The sequence below is a fragment of the Coregonus lavaretus genome (assembly GCF_964263955.1).
Source record: "Coregonus lavaretus genome assembly, chromosome: 15".
Classification (NCBI taxonomy): domain Eukaryota; kingdom Metazoa; phylum Chordata; class Actinopteri; order Salmoniformes; family Salmonidae; genus Coregonus; species Coregonus lavaretus.
Window position 1 is genome coordinate 18,090,878 of NC_140002.1, and position 25,381 is coordinate 18,116,258.

A 25,381-nucleotide genomic window follows, 5' to 3' on the forward strand; every position below is an offset into this window, starting at 1 on the left:
AAGTGGCGGCAATCAATTCTGATTAGTGGGCCCGGCTACTTTTTGAGAGGAGCCCATCAAAGTTTTATTAAGGAGTGAGAGAGGGAAAGGGTAATTTGGCTCTTCACACCCCAACCACACACATGCACACAGGATATACACATACACACACACACACGTGGAAAAGGGATTTGTAGGGCCCAACCTTCTTCTTGCCCCGTGGCCCTTTAGTTGGCTCCATGCTGCTTTCGCCATCTCACTTTTAAACGTTGCCGGAGAGATTAGAGGGTGAACTTTTTTGGCTTGGCGGCTGCGGTCCTGTTAATGACGAGGTCAGTGCTTTGAAAACACAGAGGATATGTAGGTGATGTCCTCATTAAGACATTGGGAGCTGATGGTGGTAAAGGTAAGGTAAAGGTGTCCTTTGGTAATGCAGAGGCTGCTTTCAGACAGGTACCTTCCGTGGCCCAGTGGACTCCTTACACACACGTGGTCTCTGGTCTTCAAAAGGACAGGTGCCCACCCACTACACATGTTTCAAGTTTCTGCCTCTTCACTCTGAGTGCCAGTGCAAAAGTGTGTGTGTGCCTCTTAACTCGCTGAGTGTGCCTACAGTATATAAGTGTGTGTGTGTTTGTATGAAGGAGCATGAAAGCATGTGTGTGTGCTCACTTTGTGTGCAGAGGGCCACGCTGGGGAGGAGCCCTCATCCACACCCGGCTCCAACCGCTCCCTTGAAGTGGGGTCACATTCATTTCAGATGCGATGGAGAAACATGCTACTGCTGAGCTTTTCCGCAACTAGGATGTCAATGTCAAAGCTCTCTCCTCTCTTTCTCTCTCTCCCTCCTTTTTTCCCCAATATGGATTTCAGTTGGAGCGGCCCAATATGATATTCAGGGAGACTGGTAGAGCCAAGCTATAATTAAGAAGTGCAGCTGCAGTGAAATGCCCGAGTGTTCTCGGGAAAAGATCACAAGAGATCAAGGCGCCCGTCGGAAGATGAGATGCCCTTGACAGCCAGCTGTGGGCTTGGTATTTGGTGCCCTGGCGAAACAGAAAAACACGAGGCGCGACTTATGCATGCCAGGGGGATCCTGAGGACATGGCTGTGTGGCTGTGTATGTGTGTGTGAAAGAGAGTGTGGGTGAGTGAGGAAGAGTTTGTGGTGGTAGGATGGGAGGGAGGGACAGAACGTTGGATCCATCAGAGACAGATGGGAGGCCTTCTGATGTGGCTGCTTCTCTCTCTGTGTGTGTGTGTGTGTGTGTGTGTGTGTGTGTGTGTGTGTGTGCTCATGCCTGAAGTCTCTGAAGTAAACAGAAGAAGGACTTGAGGACTTACTGCAAAAGTGGGTGACCATTAGGGCTATACTTTATATTTGTGTGTGTGGGTGCATTTAGTATTTTCCAACCAGTGGAGAGTGCTAATAACATCTGTAGTCTCTGAAGTGGACCAAAATATTATTGCAGAGTTGATGTGACAGTATGTCTATGTGTGTCAGTGTGTATGTCCATCTGTGTAGAACTAGTAGGCCAATCTATTTTTAAGGTGTGTGTATGTATAAGGTTGTGTCTGTGTGTGTATGCCAGCCTGTGTGCGTGTGTGTGCGTGTGTGTGTGTGTGTGTGTGTGTGTGTGTGTGTGGTACTTACGTCGGACGTCTCTGAAGTAGATGGTCTGTCTGTTGGGGTTGAGGAGCTGGATGACCGAGTCGTCGTTGTTCTTCACCCTGCAGCTGATGACGGCCACCTCGCCCTCCACCACCGCCACATTGTCTGTCACCAGGTTCTGACTCTGGACTGGAAGGCACAGACAGAGACACACACTAGTCATTACAACTGGCAGGCTGTGTGCAGTATAGTTTTTCACATCACTGAGCTGAACCGAGCCAAGCCAAGCTGTACTCAGCCTGGTTACACATCCACCATAGTTGCAGGAACTGTGCTGAAATGGTATGAAAACATCATATCTGAGCGAGCACAATTTGGTTTGCAAACATGTGATCTCAAGTATGGAATGAATTCAAGTGGTACTACCTTTTCGCATTACTTCCCCTACTTGTTGGAGATCAACACCAAGGTGATATGTACACCCAGTTAAATATAAAAATAAGCTCTTCAGTCCATAGCAACCGCAAGGAAGAGTGGGGAGAAACCCCAGCTGTGTGGATGTAAACACAGAGTGCTATGTGAGAAATTATTGATCTGCTTTTTCAGGCCAGTGTGTTTGTATGCGCATGTGTGTGTACGTGTGGATGTGTTTTAACTATTCTTCTGGTGATCAGAAGTCCCCACAAGAATAGTAAACAAACAAAAATTGGGGACATTTTGTTGGTCCCCACAAGATCAAATGCTATTTCTAGGGGGTTTAGGGTTAGGGTTAGAATTAGGTTTAGGGTTAGGAGCTAGGGTTAGTTTTAGGGTTAGGGTTAAGGTTTGATTTTTGGGTTAAGGTTTGGGTTAAGGTTAGGTTTAGGGTTAGGGAAAATAGGATTTTGAATGGAACTGAATTGTGTGTCTGTCACGCCCTGGCTCTGGGGACTTTTATATGATGAGCCAGGGTGTTAGTTTCTGGGTGTTAGGTTCTATGTTTCGTTTTCTATGTTCTTGTTCTAGTTTATGTGTTTCTATGTTGGCCGGGGTGGTTCCCAATTAGAGACAGCTGTGGCTCGTTGTCTCTGATTGGGAACCATACTTAGGCAGCCGGTTGTGCACTTGTAATTTGTGGGATCTTGTTCCGTGTAGGTTTGTGTTTTATGACCGAGGACTTCACGTTTCGTTTTGTTGTTGTATCGTGTTGGTAAAGTACTAATTAAAAGATGTACGCATATCACGCTGCGCCTTGGTCCACTTATTACGACGATCGTGACAGTGTCTACACAAGGTTAGCTGTACAAGCCTGTGTGTGTGTGCATGTGTGTTTTATGAGTTAGCTGGTAAAAGTTGCTCCTGATGCCATAACTTGTGGGTGACCCCAGACCCTATCACAGGGCAATAGAAGACTTCATAAATCAACCATGGTCTTGCACCTGAAAATGTCCCCGTAAATCTTCTATGAAACCAAAACATGTGCACACAAACTATATGGATTTTAGCTACTTCATTAAAGTCAGGAGAGAGAGAGCGAGAGATTTTAGATTTTCATCTTCTCCAAGATTCATCTCTTGCCTCCTTGATGCGTAGCTTACATAAATAAATAAAAAACCCAAACACTATTATATACGTATCGTTCCCTCGCCTGGGAGCTAATAGGGGGAGCATGAATGGACTGTGACTTGCACAGTGGGGGGAAACCTGCACATTTCCATGCCTCAGTTGTCATGCACCTCTAAACAACCACGTCATTTAAAGACGAGGGGGAAGAACGCAATCGCCTCCTCAAATGTCAGATAAGGACAGACAGCTTAACAAACAGGATTTAAATCAGCCTGCCAAACAATACCCCCGATACCCCTGAAAACAAATTAACCATATGAGGACAAGCCACACTCCCCACTTGAAGAGTGAATTCAGCCTACTTTTCAATAAGGAGGGCCGTTATTGGCTATATGCTAATATGCTATGCTAACATACTACGATAATATGCTACACTGATATCCTAGGCTAATATGCTAACATGCTAGGCTCATAAACTCAGCAAAAAAGAAACGTCCCTTTTTCAGGACCCTGTCTTTCAAAGATAATTCGTAAAATTACAAATAACCTCACAGATCTTCATTGTAATGGGTTTAAACACTGTTTCCCATGCTTGTTCAATGAACCATAAACAATTAATGAACATGCACCTGTGGAACGGTCATTTAGACACTAACAGCTTACAGACGGTAGGCAATTAAGGCTTGAGGATTGCAGATGTGGCCAGGGCAATAAATTGCAATGTCCGTACTGTAAGACGCCTACGACAGCGCTACAGGGAGACAGGACGGACAGTTGATCGTCCTCGCAGTGGCAGACCTCGTGTAACAACACCTGCACAGGATCGGTACATCCGAACATCACACCTGCGGGACAGGTACAGGATGGCAACAACAACTGCCCGATCCCTCCATCAGTGCTCAGAATGTCTGCAATAGGCTGAGAGGCTGGACTGAGGGCTTGTAGGCCTGTTGTAAGGCAGGTCCTCACCAGACATCACTGGCAACAACGTTGACTATGGGCACCAACCCACCGTCGCTGGACCAGACAGGACTGGCAAAAGGAGCTCTTCACTGACGAGTCGCGGTTTTGTCTCACCAGGGGTGATGGTCGGATTCGCATTTATCATCGAAGGAATGAGCGTTACACCGAGGCCTGTACTCTGGAGCGGGATCGATTTGGAGGTGGAGGGTCCGTCATGGTCTGGGCCGGTGTGTCACAGCATCATCGGACAGAGCTTGTTGTCATTGCAGGAATGTCCATTGCTTGTGTTTCTTGGCCCAAGCAAGTCTCTTCTTCTTATTGGTGTCCTTTAGTAGTGGTTTCTTTGCAGCAATTCGACCATGAAGGCCTGATTCACGCAGTCTCCTCTGAACAGTTGATGTTGAGATGTGTCTGTTACTTGAACACTGTGAAGCATTTATTTGGGCTGCAATCTGAGGTGCAATTAATTGCCGATTTCTGATGCTGGTAATTCTAATGAATTTATCCTCTGCAGCAGAGGTAACTCTGGGTCTTCCTTTCCTGTGGCGGTCCTCATGAGAGCCAGTTTCATCATAGCGGTTAATGGTTTTTGCGACTGCACTTGAAGAAACTTTCAAAGTTCTTGACATTTTCCAGATTGACTGACCTTCATCTCTTAAAGTAATGATGGACTGTCGTTTGTCTTTGCTTATTTAAGCTATTCTTGACATAATATGGACTTGGTCTTTTACCAAATAGGGCTATCTTTTGTATACCCCCCCTACCTTGTCACAACACAACTGATTGGCTCAAACGCATTAAAAAGGAAATAAATTCCACAAATTAACTTTTAACAAGGCACACCTGTTAATTGAAATGCATTCCAGGTGACTACCTCATGAAGCTGGTTGAGAGAATGCCAAGAGTATGCAAAGCTGTCATCAAGGCAAAGTGTGGCTACTTTAAAGAATCTCAAATATAAAATATATTTTAATTTGTTTAACACTTTTTTGGTTACTACATGATTCCATATGTGTTATTTCATAATTTGATGTCTTCACTATTATTCTATACTAGAAAATAGTAAAAATAAAGAAAAACCCTGGAATGAGTAGGTGTGTCCAAACTTTTGACTGGTACTGTATGTGTGGATTACAGAGATTGCATTCGGAAAGTATTCAGACCCCTTGACTTTTTCCACATTTTGTTAGGTTACAGCATTATTCTAAAATGGATTAAATCATTTTTCCCCCTCATCAATCTACACACAATACCCCATAATGACAAAGCAAAAACAGGTTTTTAGAAATGTTTGCAAATTTAAAAAATGGAATTATCACATTTACATAAGTATTCAGACCCTTTACTCAGTACTTTGTTGAAGCGCCTTTGGCAGTGATTACTGCGTCGAGTCTTCTTGGGTATGATGCTACAAGTTTGGCACACCTGTATTTGGAGAGTTTCTCCCATTCTTTTCTGTAGATCCTCTCAAGCTCTGGGTTCAAGTCCGGGCTCTGGCTAGGCCACTTGTCCCGAAGCCACTCCTGTGTTGTCTTGGCTGTGTGCTTAGGGTCGTTATCCTGTTGGAAGGTGAACCTTCACCCCAGCCTGAGGTCCTGAGGGCTCTGGAGCAGGTTTTCATCAAGGATCTCTCTGTACTTTGCTCCGTTCATCTTTGCCTCGATCCTGAATAGTCTCCCAGTTCCTGCCGATGAAAAACATCCCAACAGCATGATGCTGCCACCATCATGCTTCACCGTAGGGATGGTGCCAGGTTTCCTCCAGACGTGACGCTTGGCATTCAGGCCAAAGAGTTCAATCTTGGTTTCATCAGACGAGAGAATCTTGTTTCCAAGTGGGCTGTCATGTGCCTTTTACTGAGGAGTGGCTTCCGTCTGGCCACTCTACAATAAAGGTCTGATTGGTGGAGTGCTGCAGAGATGATTGTCCTTCTGGAAAGCTCTCCCATCTCCACAGAGGAACTCTAGAGCTCTGTCAGAGTGACCAACGGGTTCTTGGTCACCTCCCTGACCAAGGCCCTTCTCCCCCAATTGCTCAGTTTGGCCGGGTAGCCAGCTCTAGAAAGAGTCTTGGTGGTTCCAAACTTCTTCCATTTAAGAATGATCAAATCAAATCAAATTGTATTTGTCACATGCGCCGAATACAACAGGTGTAGACCTTACCGTGAAATGCTTACTTACAAGCCCTTAACCAACAATGCAGTTTTAAGAAAAATAAGAGTTAATAAAAATGTTTACTAAATAAACTAAAGTAAAAAATAAAAGAGCAACAATAAAATAACAAGGCTATATACAGGGAGTACCGGTAACGAGTCAATGTACAGGTGTACAGATGGAGGCCACTGTGTTCTTGGGGACCTTCAATGCTGCAGACATTTTTTGTTACCCTTACCCAGATCTGTGCCTCGATATAATCCTGTCTCGGAGCTCTACGGACAATTCCTTCGACCTCATGACTTGGATTTTGCTCTGACATGCACTGTCAACTGCGGGACCTTATATAGACAGGTGTGTGCCTTTCCAAATCATGTCCAATCACTTGAATTTACCACAGGTGGACTCCAATCAAGGATCTCAAGGATGATCAATGGAAACAGGATGCACCTGAGCTCAATTTCGAGTCTCATAGCAAAGGGTCTGAATACTTTTGTAAATAAGGTATTTCTGTTTTTTATTTTGTATAGATTTGCAAAAATTTCTCAACATGTTTTCGCTTTGTCATTATGGAGTACTGTGTGTAGATTGCTGAGGGATTTTTTAAATGTTTAATTGATTTTAGAATAAAGCTGTAACAAAATGAAGAAAAAGTAAAGGGGTCTGAATACTTTCCAAATGCACTGTACATGTATAGATGTGCATGTGTCTGAGCCACAAAGGGGAGCCACTTTGTCAAATTCAATGGGAGAGATGTGTGTGCATATTGGATGAACCTTTAGCAAAAACCTAGCTAAACAGCAGCACTCATCAAGTGTGAGTTGGAGAAAAGGCTTTCAACTCAACCCTGCATGCAGCTGACCAGAAAGTAGGACCAAGTATGGGAAACCCTGGTCTAATAGAACCATAATGGGAATAGGGACATGTGTATATTAGTTGGAGGATGACTATTGTATCTATGCTTCAATGAATTGATTGAACAATGAAATAAATTAATTCCTTACATGAATCAAATTAATTATAAGCAAATGCCATCTTGTAAACAGAGGACCGAACTAGCATGTGCAACATACTTTAGCTTTGCTGTAGGCCCACTTTGATGTGCATTTGCTTTCTGTGCATGCGTCATCAACAAGGCTTGCTGTCATGCAGCCAAAGACTTTCGTTGCATTTGCATAACTTGTTCAAACAGATCTGTGACATTATCTTTGTATTTAATTAGTGGAATTCAAAAGCGCTAGCACAGAGCATTGATCATTCTGGCCAAGATTAAACTTGTCAGATGAGGCTGCTCTGTACTTTCAGCAGCACTAGCCTACACTGTGTGTGTGTGCCTGTGTGTGTAAGCTCTACTGCACTTGTGTTGGAGCACACATTTGAGTATGTGTGTGTGTATGAGAGAGAGAGACCCGAGTGTGTATTCGCCAGTGTGTGTGGTACATTTCGGCGTTCGCCCTGACATTAGAGAGAGAGCGCACCAGCAGTTGGGAGAAGACCACCTGCGCAGCATGTCACAGACAGCTGGCTGAAGGCTGCAGTGCACCGCTGGGTTGGAAAGGTCATTGGGCCCTCACTGGCCCTGTCCTATATGTAGAGGGGAGCGTAGAGGGTCCGGCAGCCCCCCCCCAGTACACGCTCAGCAGGTTCAATCAGTGAAAATAGCATTAAGCATTGACCAGTGGGTTTGCGTATGGAAGGGGCTCTTGAGCTGGCTAGCACACAGCAGGCTATTACTAATGACATGCCACTGGCTTTGAGTAAAGCCAGTGTGTCTATGTATGCGGATGACTCAACACTATACACGTCAGTTGCTACAGCAACTGAAATAACTGCAACACTTAATAAAGAGTTGCAGTTAGTTTCAGAATGGGTGGCAAGGAATAAGTTAGTCCTAAATATTTCCAAAAACAAAAGCATTGTATTTGGGTCAAATCATTCACTAAACCCTAAACCTCAACTACATCTCGTAATGAATAATGTGGAAATTGAGCTGAGGTGACTAAACTGCTTGGAGAAACCCATGATTGTAAACTGTCATGGTCAAAGCATATTGATACAACAGTATCAATATGACCCGATCCTGCAGGTTCATGCTCTACAACATTCGCAGAGTACAACCCTACCTTACACAGAAAGCGGCACAGGTCCTAATCCAGGCACTTGTCATCTCCCGTCTGGATTACTGCAACTCGCTGTTGGCTGGGCTCCCTGCCTGTGCCATTAAACCCCTGCAACTTATCCAGAACGCTGCAGCCCGTCTGGTGTTCAACCTTCCCAAGTTCTCTCACGTCACCCCGCTCCTCCGCACACTCCACTGGCTTCCAGTTGAAGCTCGCATCTACTACAAAACCATGGTGCTTGCCTACGGAGCTGTGAGGGGAACGGCACCTCCTTACCTTCAGACTCTGATCAGACTCTACACCCAAACGAGGGCACTACGTTCATCCACCTCTGGCCTGCTAGCCCCCCTACCTCTACGGAAGCACAGTTCCCGCTCAGCCCAGTCAAAGCTATTCGCTGCTCTGGCACCCCAATGGTGGAACAAGCTCCCCCACGACGCCAGGACAGCGGAGTCACTGACCACCTTCCGGAGACACTTGAAACCCTACCTCTTTAAGGAATACCTGGAATAGTATAATAGTAATCCTTCTACCCCCCCTTAACTACCACTGTCTTTTGTATAAACTAACACTTGACTTATTTCACCTGCTAGCACTGACTTGTTTAAAGAAATGTACTTATTGTGATCGAGATGTAGTTGTCCCTGATTGCACTGACTTTGCTCACAGCTGCTTGTTTGAAGAAGTGTACTTACTGTGATCAAGATGTTGTTGTCCCACTGGCTATCCTAAGTTGAATGAACCAATTTGTAAGTCGCTCTGGATAAGAGCGTCTGCTAAATGACTTAAATGTAACATGGGGAGAAGTATGTCCATAATTAAGCACTGCTCTGCCTTCTTAACAACACTATCAACAAGGCAGGTCATACAGGCCCTAGTTTTGTCGCACCTAGACTACTGTTCAGTAGTGTGGTCAGGTGCCACAAGGAGGGACTTGGGAAAATTACAGTTGGCTCAGAACAGGGCAGCACGGCTGGTCCTTAAAAGTACACGGAGAGCTAACATTAATGAGATGCATGTTAGTCTCTCCTGGCTTAGAGTGGAAGAGAGATTGACTTCATCACTGCTTGTTTTTTTAAAGAGGTGTAGACAAGCTGAATGTACCGAGCTGTCTGTCGGACACCCATGCATACCCCATGAGACATGCCACCAGAGGTTTCTTCACATTCCCCAAGTCCAGAACAGACTACGGGAAACGCACAGTACTACATAGAGCCATGACTACATGGAACTCTATTCCACATCATGTAACTCAGTCAAGCAGTAAAATCACATTTAAAAAACAGATAAAACTACACTTTATGGAACAGCGCGAACTGTGAAGAGACACACACACACACACACAGGCACACACACAGCATTCGTAAATACATGCTAACACACACACTCTACACACACACACATATTATATTGTTATTTTGCTGCCTTGGCAGCCGCTAATGGGGATCCGTAATGAATACAAATACAAACACTCCATCTGTGAGTGAGAGATCCTGTTCTCAACCGAAATGCACAGTGATGCAGACCTGCCAAAATCCCTAACCAACCAATCATTGTCTGTAAAAACGCATCATTCACATACAGTACACTGCCTTAATGCAAAGAACCCTAGCCTGGTCCCAATCTGTTTGGGCTGTCTTGCCAACTCCTATGGGCATTGTCATGCCAAACCATAGTTGATTCTACAGCATACTGGGACCAGGCTAAAATAACCCTGCTGCTGCTTAAGAATATAACATGTATTAAGCATGATTTAAGCCTTTTAGAAATGGCCTGCTTTTAAGATTAGACAAATCTTATTAAAGGGAGTAAAAAGGACGTTTTAAAGATATTTTATCGCACAGTAATAAAATCAAAGCTTTGATAGGGATGATGTTGAATCATTGAACGACGTCAAGTGGTTTAATTTTCCTCAGAAACGTTCATGGTTTCTTAAATACTGAGGATGTTTTAGTATTTGAGATAGCTACCTCATTCAAAGGGAATTTCCATTTACATTTTAGTCATTTAGCAGACGCTCTTATACAGAGCGACTTTACAGGAATGATTCCACATCATCTTTGACTTTTACTATGCTTCCCCGTGTAATTTCACTAAGTGGTAATTGTTTTAAATGTCTCCAGAGGTATATGAATACAAATAACTGTAAAAAAAATTATAAAACATTTCCGAACAGTTCTGTACTACTATTATGTTAATAGTGAACCGATGCCACCCAGAATCATAAAGCATATTCCAAATACAAAAAGGGCCTAAAGTTTAAGTTGTGATTACTCGCCCTGAGGAAAAGTTTGAAGAAACTTTTGTAGTGGCTAATTAGCTACAATAGCATGGCGTTTTTATGCAGATTAGGAGACAGTGTTTATAAACAGACCTCCTCCGCCTCCATTCTTTGGAGGAGAAAAAAAACAGAGAAAATCCCTCAAAGGCTATTCGGTGCTATTATTTCCTCCCTTCCTCCCTCATCATCATCCCCCTCTCCACTCGGAGAGGAGACAGTGGGGAGACATTTGCAGTGCATTCCAATAAAGAGAGGGAGAAGAGAAGTAAAGAAGGAGGGGAGGCCAGTGTGGTGCTAATGACCAGTAAAATGGAGGTCACGTGGGAGCTGTCCATGGATGGATGGATGGAGAGAAGTGGAGCAGAAAAGCGATTGGACGATGTGTGTGGGTGTATGTGCTTTTAGTGTCATTAAGTGTGTGTGTGTGTGGCTGCTTGCATGCATGTGATTTATGTTGATGATCATGCATGTGATTAATGCATGATTATGTGTGCATTTACTGTGACTATGTGTGAAGGTATTTGTGTATGTGCACCAGCAGAGCATGAGTGTCTATCTGTACTACTTTGCGTGTGTGTGTACTATGTGTGGGAGGGGAGGGGGTGGCAGCCCAGTGATTAATGCGTCAGAGGCAGTGGTGCAATAACCAGAGGGCCTGCCATTATGCTCGCTCATTTGGAAATCTCTTTCAGGGAGGAGAGATGGAGGGAGGCAGGGAGGGAGAGAGAGGCAGGGAGGGAGAGAGAGGGAGGAGGGAGATAGAAGGAGGGATAGAGGGGGCTCGTCTCCTCCACTCCCAGCCAGATAAACAAAAACTGGTTGAGACCCTGCATACAGTCTGAAGGAGGAGAAAGCGAGAGATGGTGAGAGAGAACAAGAGGGAGATACAGACTTAGAGAGAAAAAGAGAGGTGGGGAGGTAGAGGGCACTGCAGCAGAACACAGGCTATCAGCATCCCTCTTCCCCCCTCCTCTCCTCCACACTCACTGTTTCTCCTCCACACTCACCTTTTCTCCTCTTGGTTAGTGGTGTGTGTTAGTGTGTGTGAGAGAGTGCGCACGTAAGTGTATGTGTATGTACTATGTGGCTCTAGCCCCTGGCTGTCTCTCCACAGCCACCTTGTACATGAATACAAAACAAAGCATTCAGAAACCCGCTGCTCAATACTATCTAGTCTACTATCTAGTCTGGTATGTTTGTTCTCTACTGGTGTCTCCATGTGTGAGGCTTACTTACAATCCACTTTATTTTAATTTCTTCATGAAGATGATCATTATCCTCATCAAACAGTGTGCTTTACAACATGGGGACCGAGTTGGGAAACCCTGCTTTACAACGCCTGCAAACCAATCAATTCAGATAAATATATAGTGGATGTATTGGGGTCTGTGACAGGCTTCTGAGGTATCTAGAATAAAGCACCTGGAACATAAGTAAACATTGACTACAATCATCATTGCAAAGACAAAGCATGTGTGCGATTGAACAGGCAGAGCTCTGTGTTGTAGTCTGTGTGAACATACTGTGTGTGTGTGATCTGAAGGACCCATCTGAACACACAGGGATAAGAATCCCCGTACTACGGCCTGCAGATTAACTGCCAACCTCCTCTCACGTCTCCCTCTATCGATCAGCGCCCTATAACTCACACAAACACAGTTTAATGACATCAGTGCATGTCACTGGGGGAGGGGGGGAGGGGTGCACAGGCTTGTCCTTGAGGTCAGCCGAGGAGGCAGACACTGTTCAACAAGTCATATTTAGGAGGCCTTGTTGTTTTTAAAGCTCCAGCTAATTTTATATGCTAGATGCCTTTGTGCAGTGTTTCAAACCTTTCCTCAAGTATCCTAGATTGTGGCTTCCATCAATGTAATTGTCTGCATCATTTCCAATCCCCCATATATTTTTTTGTTAATATATATTAATAAAAAATATATATATTTTCCTTTATTATTTTCCCCTAACCCTACAATCCCTCCCCTAATTTGAGTACTAATGAACAACAACTCTTAAGCTTCTACTGCTAAATTATACATACAATATACATTTTACAGACACAGTATAGTTTCCAATAGTTATCTTTTGTTTGTTTTTAGTCCCATCATTCAGCTTCACTCAACCCCTCCAATCTATCTCTGAACACCATCCAGTTTTGATTTATATTCGCCATATATTTTTCAGCTGTGCTGTGATGTTTCACAAAAGTTCTGAACCTTTCTATTCCAATAGATTCTACATATTGTAAATAAAAGATAAACATATTTGCTAAGAGTATTATTACATTATTAATCGATTGACTATGACTTTTTAAATCACCCAGCAGTGCTATTTGCAGAGTTAGCTCCAGGTAAATGATGCAATTCTTTAGGCATTCCTGAACCTGCGACCAAAAACAAGCTACATATGGACAGTACCAAAACAAATTATCTAATGATTCTGTCTCTTCGCAGCAAAATCTGCAGAGCTGGGATGGTTGTATCCCCCATATACAGTGGCTTGCGAAAGTATTCACCCCCTTGGCATTTTTCCTATTTTGTTGCCTTAAAACCTGGAATTAAAATGGATTTTTTTGAGGTTTGTATCATTTGATTTACACAACATGCCTACCACTTTGAAGATGCAAAACATTTTTTATTGTGAAACAAACAAGAAATAAGACAAAAAAAACAGAAAACTTGAGCGTGCATAACTATTCACCCTCCCAAAGTCAATACTTGTTGGATGGGTTCCGCTGGTGTACAGCAATCTTTAAGTCATACCCCAGATTCTCAATTGGATTGAGGTCTGGGCTTTGACTAAGCCATTCCAAGACATTTCAATGTTTCCCCTTAAAACATTCAAGTGTTGCTTTAGCAGTATGCTTAGGGTCATTGTCCTGCTGGAAGGTGAACCTCCGTCCCAGTCTCAAATCTCTGGAAGACTGAAACAGGTTTCCCTCAAGAATTTCCCTGTATTTAGCGCCATCCATCATTCCTTCAATTCTGACCAGTTTCCCAGTCCCTGCCGATGAAAAACATGGTGGTGTTCTCGGGGTGATGAGAGGTGTTGGGTTTGCGCCAGACATAGCGTTTTCCTTGATGGCCAAAAAGCTTAATTTTTGTCTCATCTGACCAGAGTAGATTCTTCCACATGCCTTTTGGCGAACACCAAACGTGTTTGCTTAAATCTTTCTTTAAGCAATGGCTTTTTTTCTGGCCACTCTTCCGTAAAGCCCAGCTCTGTGGAGTGTATGGCTTGAAGTGGTCCTATGGACAGATACTCCAATCTCTGCTGTGGAGCTTTGCAGCTCCTTCAGGGTTATCTTTGGTCTCTTTGTTGCCTCTCTGATTAATGCCTTCCTTGCCTGGTCCATGAATTTTGGTGGGCTACCCTCTCTTGGCAGGTTTGTTGCGGTGCCATATTCTTTCAATTTTTTAATAATGGATTTAATGGTGCTCCGTGGGATGTTCAAAGTTTCTGATATTTTTTTATAACCCAACCCTGATCTGTACTTCTCCACAACTTTGTCCCTGACCTGTTTGGAGAGCTCCTTGGTCTTCATGGTGCCGCTTGCTTGGTGATGCCCCTTGCTTAGTGGTGTTGCAGACTCTGGGGCTTTTCAGAACAGGTTTATATATACTGAGATCATGTGACAGATCATGTGACACTTAGATTGCACACAGTTGGACTTTATTTAACTAATTATGTGTCTTCTGAAGGTAATTGGTTGCACCAGATCTTATTTAAGGGCTTCATAGCAAAGGGGGTGAATACATATGCACGCACCACTTTTCCGTTATTTATTTTTTAGAATTTTTTTGAAACAAGTAATTTTTTGCATTTCACTTCACCAATTTGGACTATTTGTGTATGTCCATTACATGAAATCCAAATAAAAATCAATTTAAATTACAGGTTGTAATGCAATAAAATAGGAAAAACGTCAAGGGGGATGTATACTTTTGCAAAGCACTGTATATAACATTCTATTGGTTGCAAGAATTTTGTATAATAATTTAAATTAAAAAACTCTACATTTTGAATCCAGCGTTTAGTGTATCAGTTCATAAACCATGTGCCATGGAATCGGTACATCGAAAATCTCTTCCCAACTATTTTGCAATCTATATGGCACAGCTGTCAATTTTTTGGTCCTTAAATGAAACTGGTATACTTTTTTGGTCTTTAATGCAGGGCCGGCAGAAAAGTTCCTTACTTTCTCCCCCTTCCACTTGCCTCTTCCATTTTTGCGTTAATGCTGCAATTATTTGGTTGTAATTTTGAGTAGAGCAGACATTTTCATATACTTTTGTTAGCTGCTTGTGTGACATAACTCCACCAGTCCTATTTATGATATAATTTTAAAAGTTTATACATTTTTTAAACATTATTTGCAAAAATATTGTTTTTTTCAATCAATTAGTATATTTGAGTTTAACCATAATATTTGTTGTAATATTTGTTCTGTCTTTTCTGGTGGATTAAACTGAAATTGCAACCAACTTTCTATGGCTTGTTTTAAAAATAGCGATATTTTGAAGATGATTTCATTTCAAATAACCAAAAGTGAGAGGTTGTAATCTGAATAAAGGGAAAAAGGCTATTCTTGAACATGGGGTGAAACATTCTTACTAATCTGCTAGAGAGCCAGTTCGGATTTAAGTATAACTTTTGAATGACTTAAGCCTTTAGTGAGAGGTCTAATACTTTATTATTAAATAATTTCTGCACTCAAAATTCATATTCCTTATATAAATAGGCCCGTTTAATTTTGTCTCGCTTGTCGTTCCAAATAAAATGGAATATTTTTTGCTCATATAATTTAAAAAACAAGTCACTAGCTGTAGACAAGGCCATAAGCAAATAAGTAAACTGGGATATGACTAAAGAGTTAATCAGGGTGATTTTTCCACAAATAGACAGGTATTTTCCTTTCCATAGTAGCAAGATCTTATCTATTTTTGCTGACTTTCTATTAAAATGTATTGTAATGAGATAATTTCTTTCTTTCATGATATGAAAACCGAGTATGTCCACTTCATCGTCAGACCATTTTATTGGTAAACTACACAGTAATGTAAAAGTTGTATTTTTTTGTGATCCAATACGTAATATACAGTGGGGGAAAAAAGTATTTAGTCAGCCACCAATTGTGCAAGTTCTCCCACTTAAAAAGATGAGAGAGGCCTGTAATTTTCATCATAGGTACACGTCAACTATGACAGACAAAATGAGAAAAAAAATTGCAGAAAATCACATTGTAGGATTTTTTTATGAATTTATTTGCAAGTTATGGTGAAAAATAAGTATTTGGTCAATAACAAAAGTTTCTCAATACTTTGTTATATACCCTTTGTTGGCAATGACACAGGTCAAACATTTTCTGTAAGTCTTCAAAAGGTTTTCACACACTGTTGCTGGTATTTTGGCCCATTCCTCCATGCTTCTTACGAAGCCACTCCTTCGTTGCCCGGGCGGTGTGTTTGGGATCATTGTCATGCTGAAAGACCCAGCCACGTTTAATCTTCAATGACCTTGCTGATGGAAGGAGGTTTTCACTCAAAATCTCACGATACATGGCCCCATTCATTGTTTCCTTTACACGGATCAGTCGTCCTGGTCCCTTTGCAGAAAAACAGCCCCAAAGCATGATGTTTCCACCCCCATGCTTCACAGTAGGTATGGTGTTCTTTGGATGCAACTCAGCATTCTTTGTCCTCCAAACACGACGAGTTGAGTTTTTACCAAAAAGTTATATTTTGGTTTCATCTGACCATATGACATTCTCCCAATCCTCTTCTGGATCAGCCAAATGCACTCTAGCAAACTTCAGACGGGCCTGGACATGTACTGGCTTAAGCAGGGGGACACGTCTGGCACTGCAGGATTTGAGTCCCTGGCGGCGTAGTGTGTTACTGATGGTAGGCTTTGTTACTTTGGTCCCAGCTCTCTGCAGGTCATTCACTAGGTCCCCCCGTGTGGTTCTGGGATTTTTGCTCACCGTTCTTGTGATGATTTTGACCCCACGGGGTGTGATCTTGCGTGGAGCCCCAGATCGAGGGAGATTATCAGTGGTCTTGTATGTCTTCCATTTCCTAATAATTGCTCCCACAGTTGATTTCTTCAAACCAAGCTGCTTACCTATTGCAGATTCAGTCTTCCCAGCCTGGTGCAGGTCTACAATTTTGTTTCTGGTGTCCTTTGACAGCTCTTTGGTCTTGGCCATAGTGGAGTTTGGAGTGTGACTGTTTGAGGTTGTGGACAGGTGTCTTTTATACTGATAACAAGTTCAAACTGGTGCCATTAATACAGGTAACGAGTGGAGGACAGAGGAGCCTCTTAAAGAAGAAGTTACATGTCTGTGAGAGCCAGAAATCTTGCTTGTTTGTAGGTGACCAAATACTTATTTTCCACCATAATTTGCAAATAAATGTATAAAAAATCCTACAATGTGATTTTCTGGAAAATAAATTCTCAATTTGTCTGTCATAGTTGACGTGTACCTATGAAGAAAATTACAGGCCTCTCATCTTTTTAAGTGGGAGAACTTGCACAATTGGTGGCTGACTAAATACTTTTTCCCCCCACTGTATGTATATATATATATTATATATATATATATATATATACATATTACACTTGATCTTTCTTGAATAAGTTCCTCCATTTCTTTTTGTTTTTCCTCTAACATATTCTGTGCCTCTGGTACTGTTTTTATTGATATCCATATGTATTGTTAGTCTCTCTCTCTATATCCTTTCTTAATATGGATTATTTTGACTTTCATTGCTTTTGTTTTAAATATGAGTATTGAATTGCATGGCCTCTAAAGGCACATTTAAAAGTATCCCATACAATAAGGGGATCTGCTGTACCTATGTTATAGAAAAAGTTAGTTATAAATTCTTCTGTCCTGGTTAAAAACAAGTTGTCATCCAATAGGCTTAGATTACATTTCCAATATCCTTACCCACGTGGAAATTCTGTAAGAGTAATGTATATGCCAATTATTTGATGGTCAGACCAGCGAGAATGACATAAGAAAGTAGTCAAGACGACTAGTTTGATTGAGCTTCCACCATGTACATCTCACTAGTTCAGGATCATTAAGCCTCCATATATCCACTAGTTCCATTATATCCATGATATTTGTGATTTCCTTAAGTGCATAAGGGTTTGTAGTGTTCAGGCATCCTGTAGCTCAGTTGGTAGAGCATGGCGCTTGCAACGCCAGGGTTGTGGGTTCGTTTCCCACGGGGGGCCAGTATGAAAAATGTATGCACTCACTAACTGTAAGTTGCTCTGGATAAGAGCGTCTGCTAAATGACTAAAATGTAAAATGTAGTGTGATTTCCATTGTGGTATTTATAACCGTATTATAATCTCCCAGCATAATAATAGAGTCTTGTATTGCTTGATCAATTATTATATATACAGTACCACTCTCCCGAGTGGCGCAGTGGTCTAAGGCAGTGCTAGCTGTGCCACTAGAGATCCTGGTTCGAATCCAGGCTCTGGCGTAGCCGGCTGCGACCGGGAAACCCATGGGGCGGCGCACAATTGGCCCAGCGTCGTCCAGGGTAGGGGAGGGAATGGCCAGCAGGGATGGTAGAGCATGGCGTTTGCAACGACAGGGTTGTGGGTTCGTTTCCCACGGGGGGGCCAGTATGAAAAATATAAAAAATAATGTATGTCGCTGCAAACGCCACTAACTGTAAGTCGCTCTGCTAAATGACGTAAATGTACCAGTCAAAAGTTAGGACACACCTACTCATTCAAGGGTTTTTCTTAATTTGTACTATTTTCTACTTTGTAGAATAATAGTGAATACATCAAAACTATGAAATAACACATATGGAATCATGTAGTAACCAAAAAAGTGTTAAACAAATCAAAATATATTTTATATTTGAGATTCTTCAAATAACCACCCTTTGCCTTGATGACAGCTTTGCACAATCTTGGCATTCTCTCAACCAGCTTCACCTGGAATGCTTTTCCAACAGTCTTGAAGGAGTTCCCACATATGCTGAGCACTTGTTGGCTGCTTTTCCTTCATGCTGCCGTCCGACTCATCCCAAACCATCTCAATTGGGTTGAGGTCGGGAGATTGTGGAGGCCAGGTCATCTGATGCAGCACTCCATCACTCTCCTTCTTAGTAATATAGCCCTTATACAGCCTGGAGGTGTGTTGGGTCATTGTCCTGTTGAAAAACAAATGATAGTCCCACTAAGCCCAAACCAGATGGGATGGCGTATTGCTGCAGAATGCTGTGGTAGCCATGCTGGTTAAGTGTGCCTTGAATTCTAAATAAATCACAGACAGTGTCACCAGCAAAGCACCCCCACACCACAACACCTCCTCCTCCATGGTTTACGGTGGGAACTACACATGCGGAGATCATCTGTTCACCCGCACCGCATCTCACAATGAAGCGGCGGTTGGAACCAAAAATCTCAAATTTGGACTCCAGACCAAAGGACACATTTCCACCGGTCTAATGTCCATTGCTCGTGTTTCTTCGCCTAAGCAGGTCTCTTCTTCTTATTGGTGTCCTTTAGTAGTGGTTTCTCTGCAGCAATTTGACCATGAAGGCCTGATTCTCACAGACCCTCTGAACAGTTGATGTTGAGATGTGTCTGTGACTTGAACTTATTTATTTGGGCTGCAATTTCTTAGGTGCAGTTAACTCTAATAAACTTACCCTCTGCAGCAGAGGTAACTCTGGGTCTTCCATTCCTGTGGCGGTCCATCATAGCGCTTGATGGTGTTTGCGACAGCACTTGAAGACTGGTAGTGTATTTTCAAAGAAGCGTAGATCATCATTATTTGGACCGTATAGATTAATGAGCCAAATCTGTTTATGTTCCAATAACATATTTAAAATAATCCATCTACCTTGCGGATCTCTTTGAACAATTTGTACATTCGGATCAAAATGATTGTTAATTAATATCATCACCTCTTTTGGGTTTCTTTGCCCATGGTAGAAGTCTAGTTTCAACGTCTGACTGTCCTCAACCTCTGTCTACAGTAAGTCTGACTAACGTGCTAAAAGCTAACGGTGGGGTTCGGATATGAGGCTGTGAAGGTGTTGGACAATTCTGGTCCTCAAGAGCCACAGAGTGTGCAGGCTTTGGTTCCACCCCAGCACCAACACACCTGATTCAGTGAATTAACTAAGTGTTCAATTTAGACCATGATTAGATGAGCTGGGATGGAATAAAGATGTGCACACTCCATGACTGGAGTTGTGCTATAGTTTGTGAGAGAGTAGTAACTGTATGCTATCTGCTAAAGTGCTATTTAATTGTGGCGGACTGTATGAAAGACAATCAAAGGTTAAGACAAAAAAGACACCTTACTTTGTAGCTTCTCACTTATTTTAGTTCCAACCCATGAATTCAACCCAGTTTGCCATGGTGCCATTGAGCAACACAAACTTCAGTGTTTGAGTGGCCAATTCAGGTGATAATTGGTGACGGCTTTGATTAAAACAGCCCTTGTTAGCAGGCAAATTAGAGAATGGTGTTATTTTAAAATCCGGCATGTCCAGACATGCCATCCATTTCACAGTGTATAAGTATGAATGAAGTGGCATTCTTAAAATAAGCTCTGAGGTTTTGCTAAGGAGTATCAAAATAACTCCACTATGAATAACTTGCGATAGATTATAGTGTGGCATGTGAGGTGATAAGCTTTTTAACTGGTTCATCAAAAAAGTCCTTCCAATATCATAATTCATTCACAAAAATTATTAATTTAATCGACAATGGAAACAATTTCACATACCACAGACCATCAACATCTAAAACACTAACACAAAACAACACTGAGAAGAAAAAGAGAATGTGACAAGCTGAAGCTCTAGAGTCTGGCTACCTTCTGCTCATATAATCTGGTTTCAGATCAGCTCTCCCTGCCCTGATGTTTTCCATCATCCATTATGCAGTACTCAACAAAACGGACCCTAGACCAGCTATAGCGAGCAAAAGGTATCCAGAACAAGAGAGGGATGAGGAAGAAAATAAGTGAAGAAGAAACAAAAGCAGGGACAGAAGCAACAGATAGTCCATCAGCAGCTATGTAGCGGTGGCGGTAGACGTACAAAAGCAGAGCAGAAAGAAAGAGAGAAAAAGAAAGCCTGAGAAAAGAATTGATATGGCGATACCAGTGTTAGTTAATATGCAGCACACAAACAGAGACCCTGAGAGGCGACCATTCAGTAAAAACGAAGAGAGAAGAGAAGGGTACTTGACAAGTGAGAGAAAGAGAAGTAAATGAGAAGAGAGAAGGAGGTAGGGAGTTTACCTGGGTACTGAGCAGCTCCTGTGTAAGGGGAAGGGAGGGAGAAGAAAAGAGAAGCGTTAGTATTAGCGATTAGCTCCATTCACCACAGATTAACAGCCTCCAACAGTCACCAGTGCAGAGGAGAGCTATCTCACCAGCATAGCATGAAGCTAGCATTTCGCTGCACCTGCTTTAACATCTCCTTATCTGTGTACGCGACTAATAAACTTAGATTTGCTTTTAAGAAGGCAGGGAGAGAGGATTTCTAGGGTGCTCGATTTCTTCTCAGGGAAAAGAGTGAATGGTTTCATAGATTCAATAGCACACCAGGCATTTTCAAGTCACCAGTAAAGGATGACTGTTCAGTTATAAGTCATATTCAATACCAACATAGCAAGTGACATAATCATAGCATAATAAACATATCTTAATATTGAACATCTCAGAATTGGTCTAAATAGCAAGCACATGTCACGGATACGGCCGAGGCTGCCCCTCTTCCTCGTTCGGGCAGGCTTCGGCGGTCGTTGTCACCGGAGTACTAGCTGCCACCGATCGATGTTTCTGTATCTCACTAGTTCTGTCTTTATTGTTCACACCTGTTATTCATTAGGCTTATTAGTTTCCCTATATTACCTCTGTTTTCCCTCCTGAGTGTGTGCATGATTGTTCTTTGTTACGTCGTCTGTTGAGCTGTTGTTTTTGCTCTTCCCTGCGTGGAGGGTTTGCTAATATTTACTTGGAGTCGAGTAAAGCCATTTATTCTCAGTTCTGTGTCCTGCGCCTGATTCCGTTTCCCCACTGCACCCAGACGCTGACAGAATCACGCACCCGTTATGGAGTCAGCATGCACGCCCGATCCCAGCGCTTCGGTGGAGGAACGCATCCACCAGCACGCGACCATGCTGCAGAGACTAGGTTTGGCTCTGGATCAAGTGATCCACACCATGGATCGATGGGAGAGATTTGGGTTTTCTACACCTCCTCCTTCGCCGATTTCTCTTCCATCAAGATCCTCAAACCCTGGGTCCAGTGGTATTCGGCTCTCGCTCCCGAGGGAATACGATGGGACAGCTGCCGGGTGTAAGGGTTTCCTGCTTTACCTGGCCACCATCCACCTGGCTCCCTCGGGATACGAGAGCGTGTCCGCCCTCATCTCCTGTCTGTCGGGCAGAGCCCTGGAATGGGCCAACGCAGAGTGGGGTGGAATAGACGCTGAGTCCGTTCGTTATGAGGATTTTACCCGCCGTTTCCGGGCAGTATTCGATCATCCGCCTGAGGGGAGAGCGGCGGGGGAGCGTCTGTTTCACCTCAGCCAGGGAAGGAGGAGCGCACAGGAATACGCCCTGGATTTCAGGACACTGGCAGCCAGCGCGGGATGGAACGAGAGGGCCCTGATTTATCACTACCGATCAGTGGCGGCTCCTGAAAAAATTCTCAGGAGGGGCAATTTTTCTGATGATTTAGGTGACCTACACACATTTAAAAAAAGATATGTCCAGCAACAACATGAAGACAGGGGCAGCATATAAGTCAATACCAGAAGCATTTATTGACTGATCTCAAAAGTGTTGGCTTACCAGGGTTGGTGGAGCCCTCAGTTTCATCTTTGCCTCGCAAAGCTAACTCAAACACTCCGCAAAACTTCACACACTGGATTAGCCGGCTGAGGATGTGGCGGTTCTTGCTAATGTCGTAGTAAATATATTTGTTATAGTGAATATGGAATATGATATGTTGAGTAAAATGTTGTGCTAAGATCTATTTAGGTCAGGAGCTGGTTATAAGTTCTGTTCCTATCCAATAACAATGGACAAAAGGGTCCTATCTTGTCAGCCTTGTCAGCAGGTGGCCAAGGACAACACCCACGCCATAGGCCTCTCAGTTCTTCCAACTCACGAGTTCTTGCTCTGAGGACACACACACACACAAACACACATCATCACTGTTAAACACACACACACACATCATCACTGTTAAACACACACACACACACACACACACACACAAAAATCCCCTCTCTTAGGCTGAACATTTGAAGACAGAGAACCCGACTCAGAGCCAATGCAACAGTGACAGTAGCCTGCAGGGGACCTCGCCCAACTCATCAGGACCAATCAGAAGATCAGAACTACTAGATTGAACCTACTTCATTTATTGCATAAAATGTCTGCACACAATGTTTCGGGGCTCTCTTCAGATAATAATAATAATAATAATAATAATAATAATAATAATAATAATAATAATAATAATAATATGCCATTTAGCAGACGCTTTTATCCAAAGCGACTTACAGTCATGCGTGCATACATTTTTGTGTATGGGTGGTCCCGGGGATCGAACCCACTACCTTGGCGTTACAAGCACCATGCTCTACCAGCTGAGCTACAGAAAGTGGATACTCATGGATGCGCATTGCAATTGTAAAATGTCAACACAATTGGAGACACCACGTCATTTTTGGAGACATGTTATTGACAGTAAACTATTGTAGATGCGACTGCTAACTAACTAAAACATTTTAGCTGGCTAGCTAATCATCTTAGCTAAATGTGGGGCAAACAATTCAGTTATTTACCGTTAATTTGAGGGATTGGGGTGAAAGAAATCGAGTTACATAGTGATACTTTACGATATACTGTATTGACAATATCGCAATATTTTAGCGCTAGTTGGCTGTACCTGCACCAAAACACCATTATTGTTCCTTCATAGCTTGTTCTCAATCTTTTCACATTGGGAGCCAATTTGTTTTCAGCACTTTTATTTCCATGACTGATCAAAACTCGTTCTCATGGCTTTCTGATCCCTCTGCAACAGACATATGGTGCGCAATAAAATCACAGTATCGAATCGCAATACGTATAGAATCATGAGACTCGCAATGCTGATGCATATATCTTATCGTGAGGTTCCTGGCAATTCCCAGCCCAAGTTCATTTTTAAGAGTTTGACGAACGGGTCCGTGAACGCGATTCCAGATATATTTACCTCTGAATAAACTGCCTTTATTACACCATATCCACATCCAGTAAACTTGTGATTATCAACACTAACCTCATCGTTGTGGCGGCGGACAGCTAGCCTGTATCCCTCGTCATCCAGTTGAGTGAGTGGCAATGTCTTTTTTCGTTCGTACCAATTTTTGGAAAATCCTCGGGTGTAGGACTTTCCGCCTTTAGTAGAAACCTGTTGAATTATTAAATTTGATCTGGGAGGTCCTAATTGTTTCGTTGCCAATTTATCTTCATTTGTTCGCCGACAAAAAGGAAATTCTTTCAAAGACACAACCGAGTTGCACTGAAGCCTAGCCATGTTGATAGTAGTAGTGAATTGATTGACGCTGCTACCCTCTCTTTTCTTAGTTACGTTCATGTGACGAAAGCGCGTAAGTGCAAGCCCACAGACACCCATTGAGATTGTATTGAAGGCTCTGAAATTTGAAAAAAATAGATTTTACATGGGAGTCTATGACAGAAGTTCTGGGCGATTTTCAATCTGACTGAAATCGCCCCAAAAGGGGGTGGAGCCATTTGAAGCACGACTTTAGCCTGATTCGACATTTAGTGGCAGTGTGGCACTGTGGCAGATCAGACGTATAGATTACAACACTGATAACTACTGTTGCCGTGATATAATTGATTAGAAAAAAAATCCCTTCCTTTTCCCGTTTGGCAGTGCGTCGCCCATATCGCCCTATTGAACAGGCCGTCCCTGCTACCGATGCAGTCTACGGGAGGACGTTCGTCGGAAGCTGGCCTGCAGGGACACTAATCTTAACCTGGACCAGCTGGTAGATTTATCGATCCGGCTGGATAACCTGTTGGCTACCCGCGGACGTCCAGATCAGGGTCCGTCCAGTCCATCCCCCAGCACTTCCGAGTCCACACCTATGGTGCTTGGAAGTGCTGATGCGGAGAGACCGAGCAAGGGGGTGGTCTCCTGCACCAACTGTGGCCGCAGAGGACACACTGCGGGCCGGTGCAGGAGAAGACCCTCATGGAATCGAGGCAGCAGGCAGGGTTCTGGGGGATCATCCCAGGTGAGTAGGCACCCAACTCCCTGTTGCTCACATGATGATTAATGTTATTTTCCCGGAGTTCTCCCCACATTCCCAGCATAGGGCGCTTGTAGATTCCGGCGCAGCTGGGAATTTCATGGATAGATTGGTTGCGCATAGATTAGGGATTCCTATATTGCCGTTAGATGTGCCCTTCCCCATACGTGCCCTAGATAGTCGCCCATTAGGATCAGGTATGGTTAGGGAGGTCACAGCTCCACTTCGGATGGAGACACAGGGGGGTCATGAAGAGAGAATTAGTCTCTTCCTTATTGATACTCCTGCGTTTCCCCTGGTGCTGGGCCTTTCCTGACTAGCCACCCATGACCCCAGTATTTCGTGGCAACAGAGGGCTCTTAAGGGATGGTCACCTCAGTGCTCGGGAAGGTGTGTAGG

General features: G+C 43.1%; 1 protein-coding gene across 1 annotated transcript in view; it reads right to left on the minus strand.

The window, feature by feature from the left end:
• The window catches only part of LOC311142057 (cell adhesion molecule 1-like), a gene marked incomplete at both ends in the record, with an annotated part of 471,507 nt that overhangs the window by 120,659 nt on the left and 325,467 nt on the right, over positions 1–25,381 (minus strand). The window contains 2 exons of the mRNA XM_084177610.1: positions 1,633–1,779; positions 20,944–20,961. Of these exons, the coding sequence (XP_084033736.1) occupies positions 1,633–1,779; positions 20,944–20,961 (165 nt within the window). The remainder of the gene's footprint in view (positions 1–1,632; positions 1,780–20,943; positions 20,962–25,381) is intronic.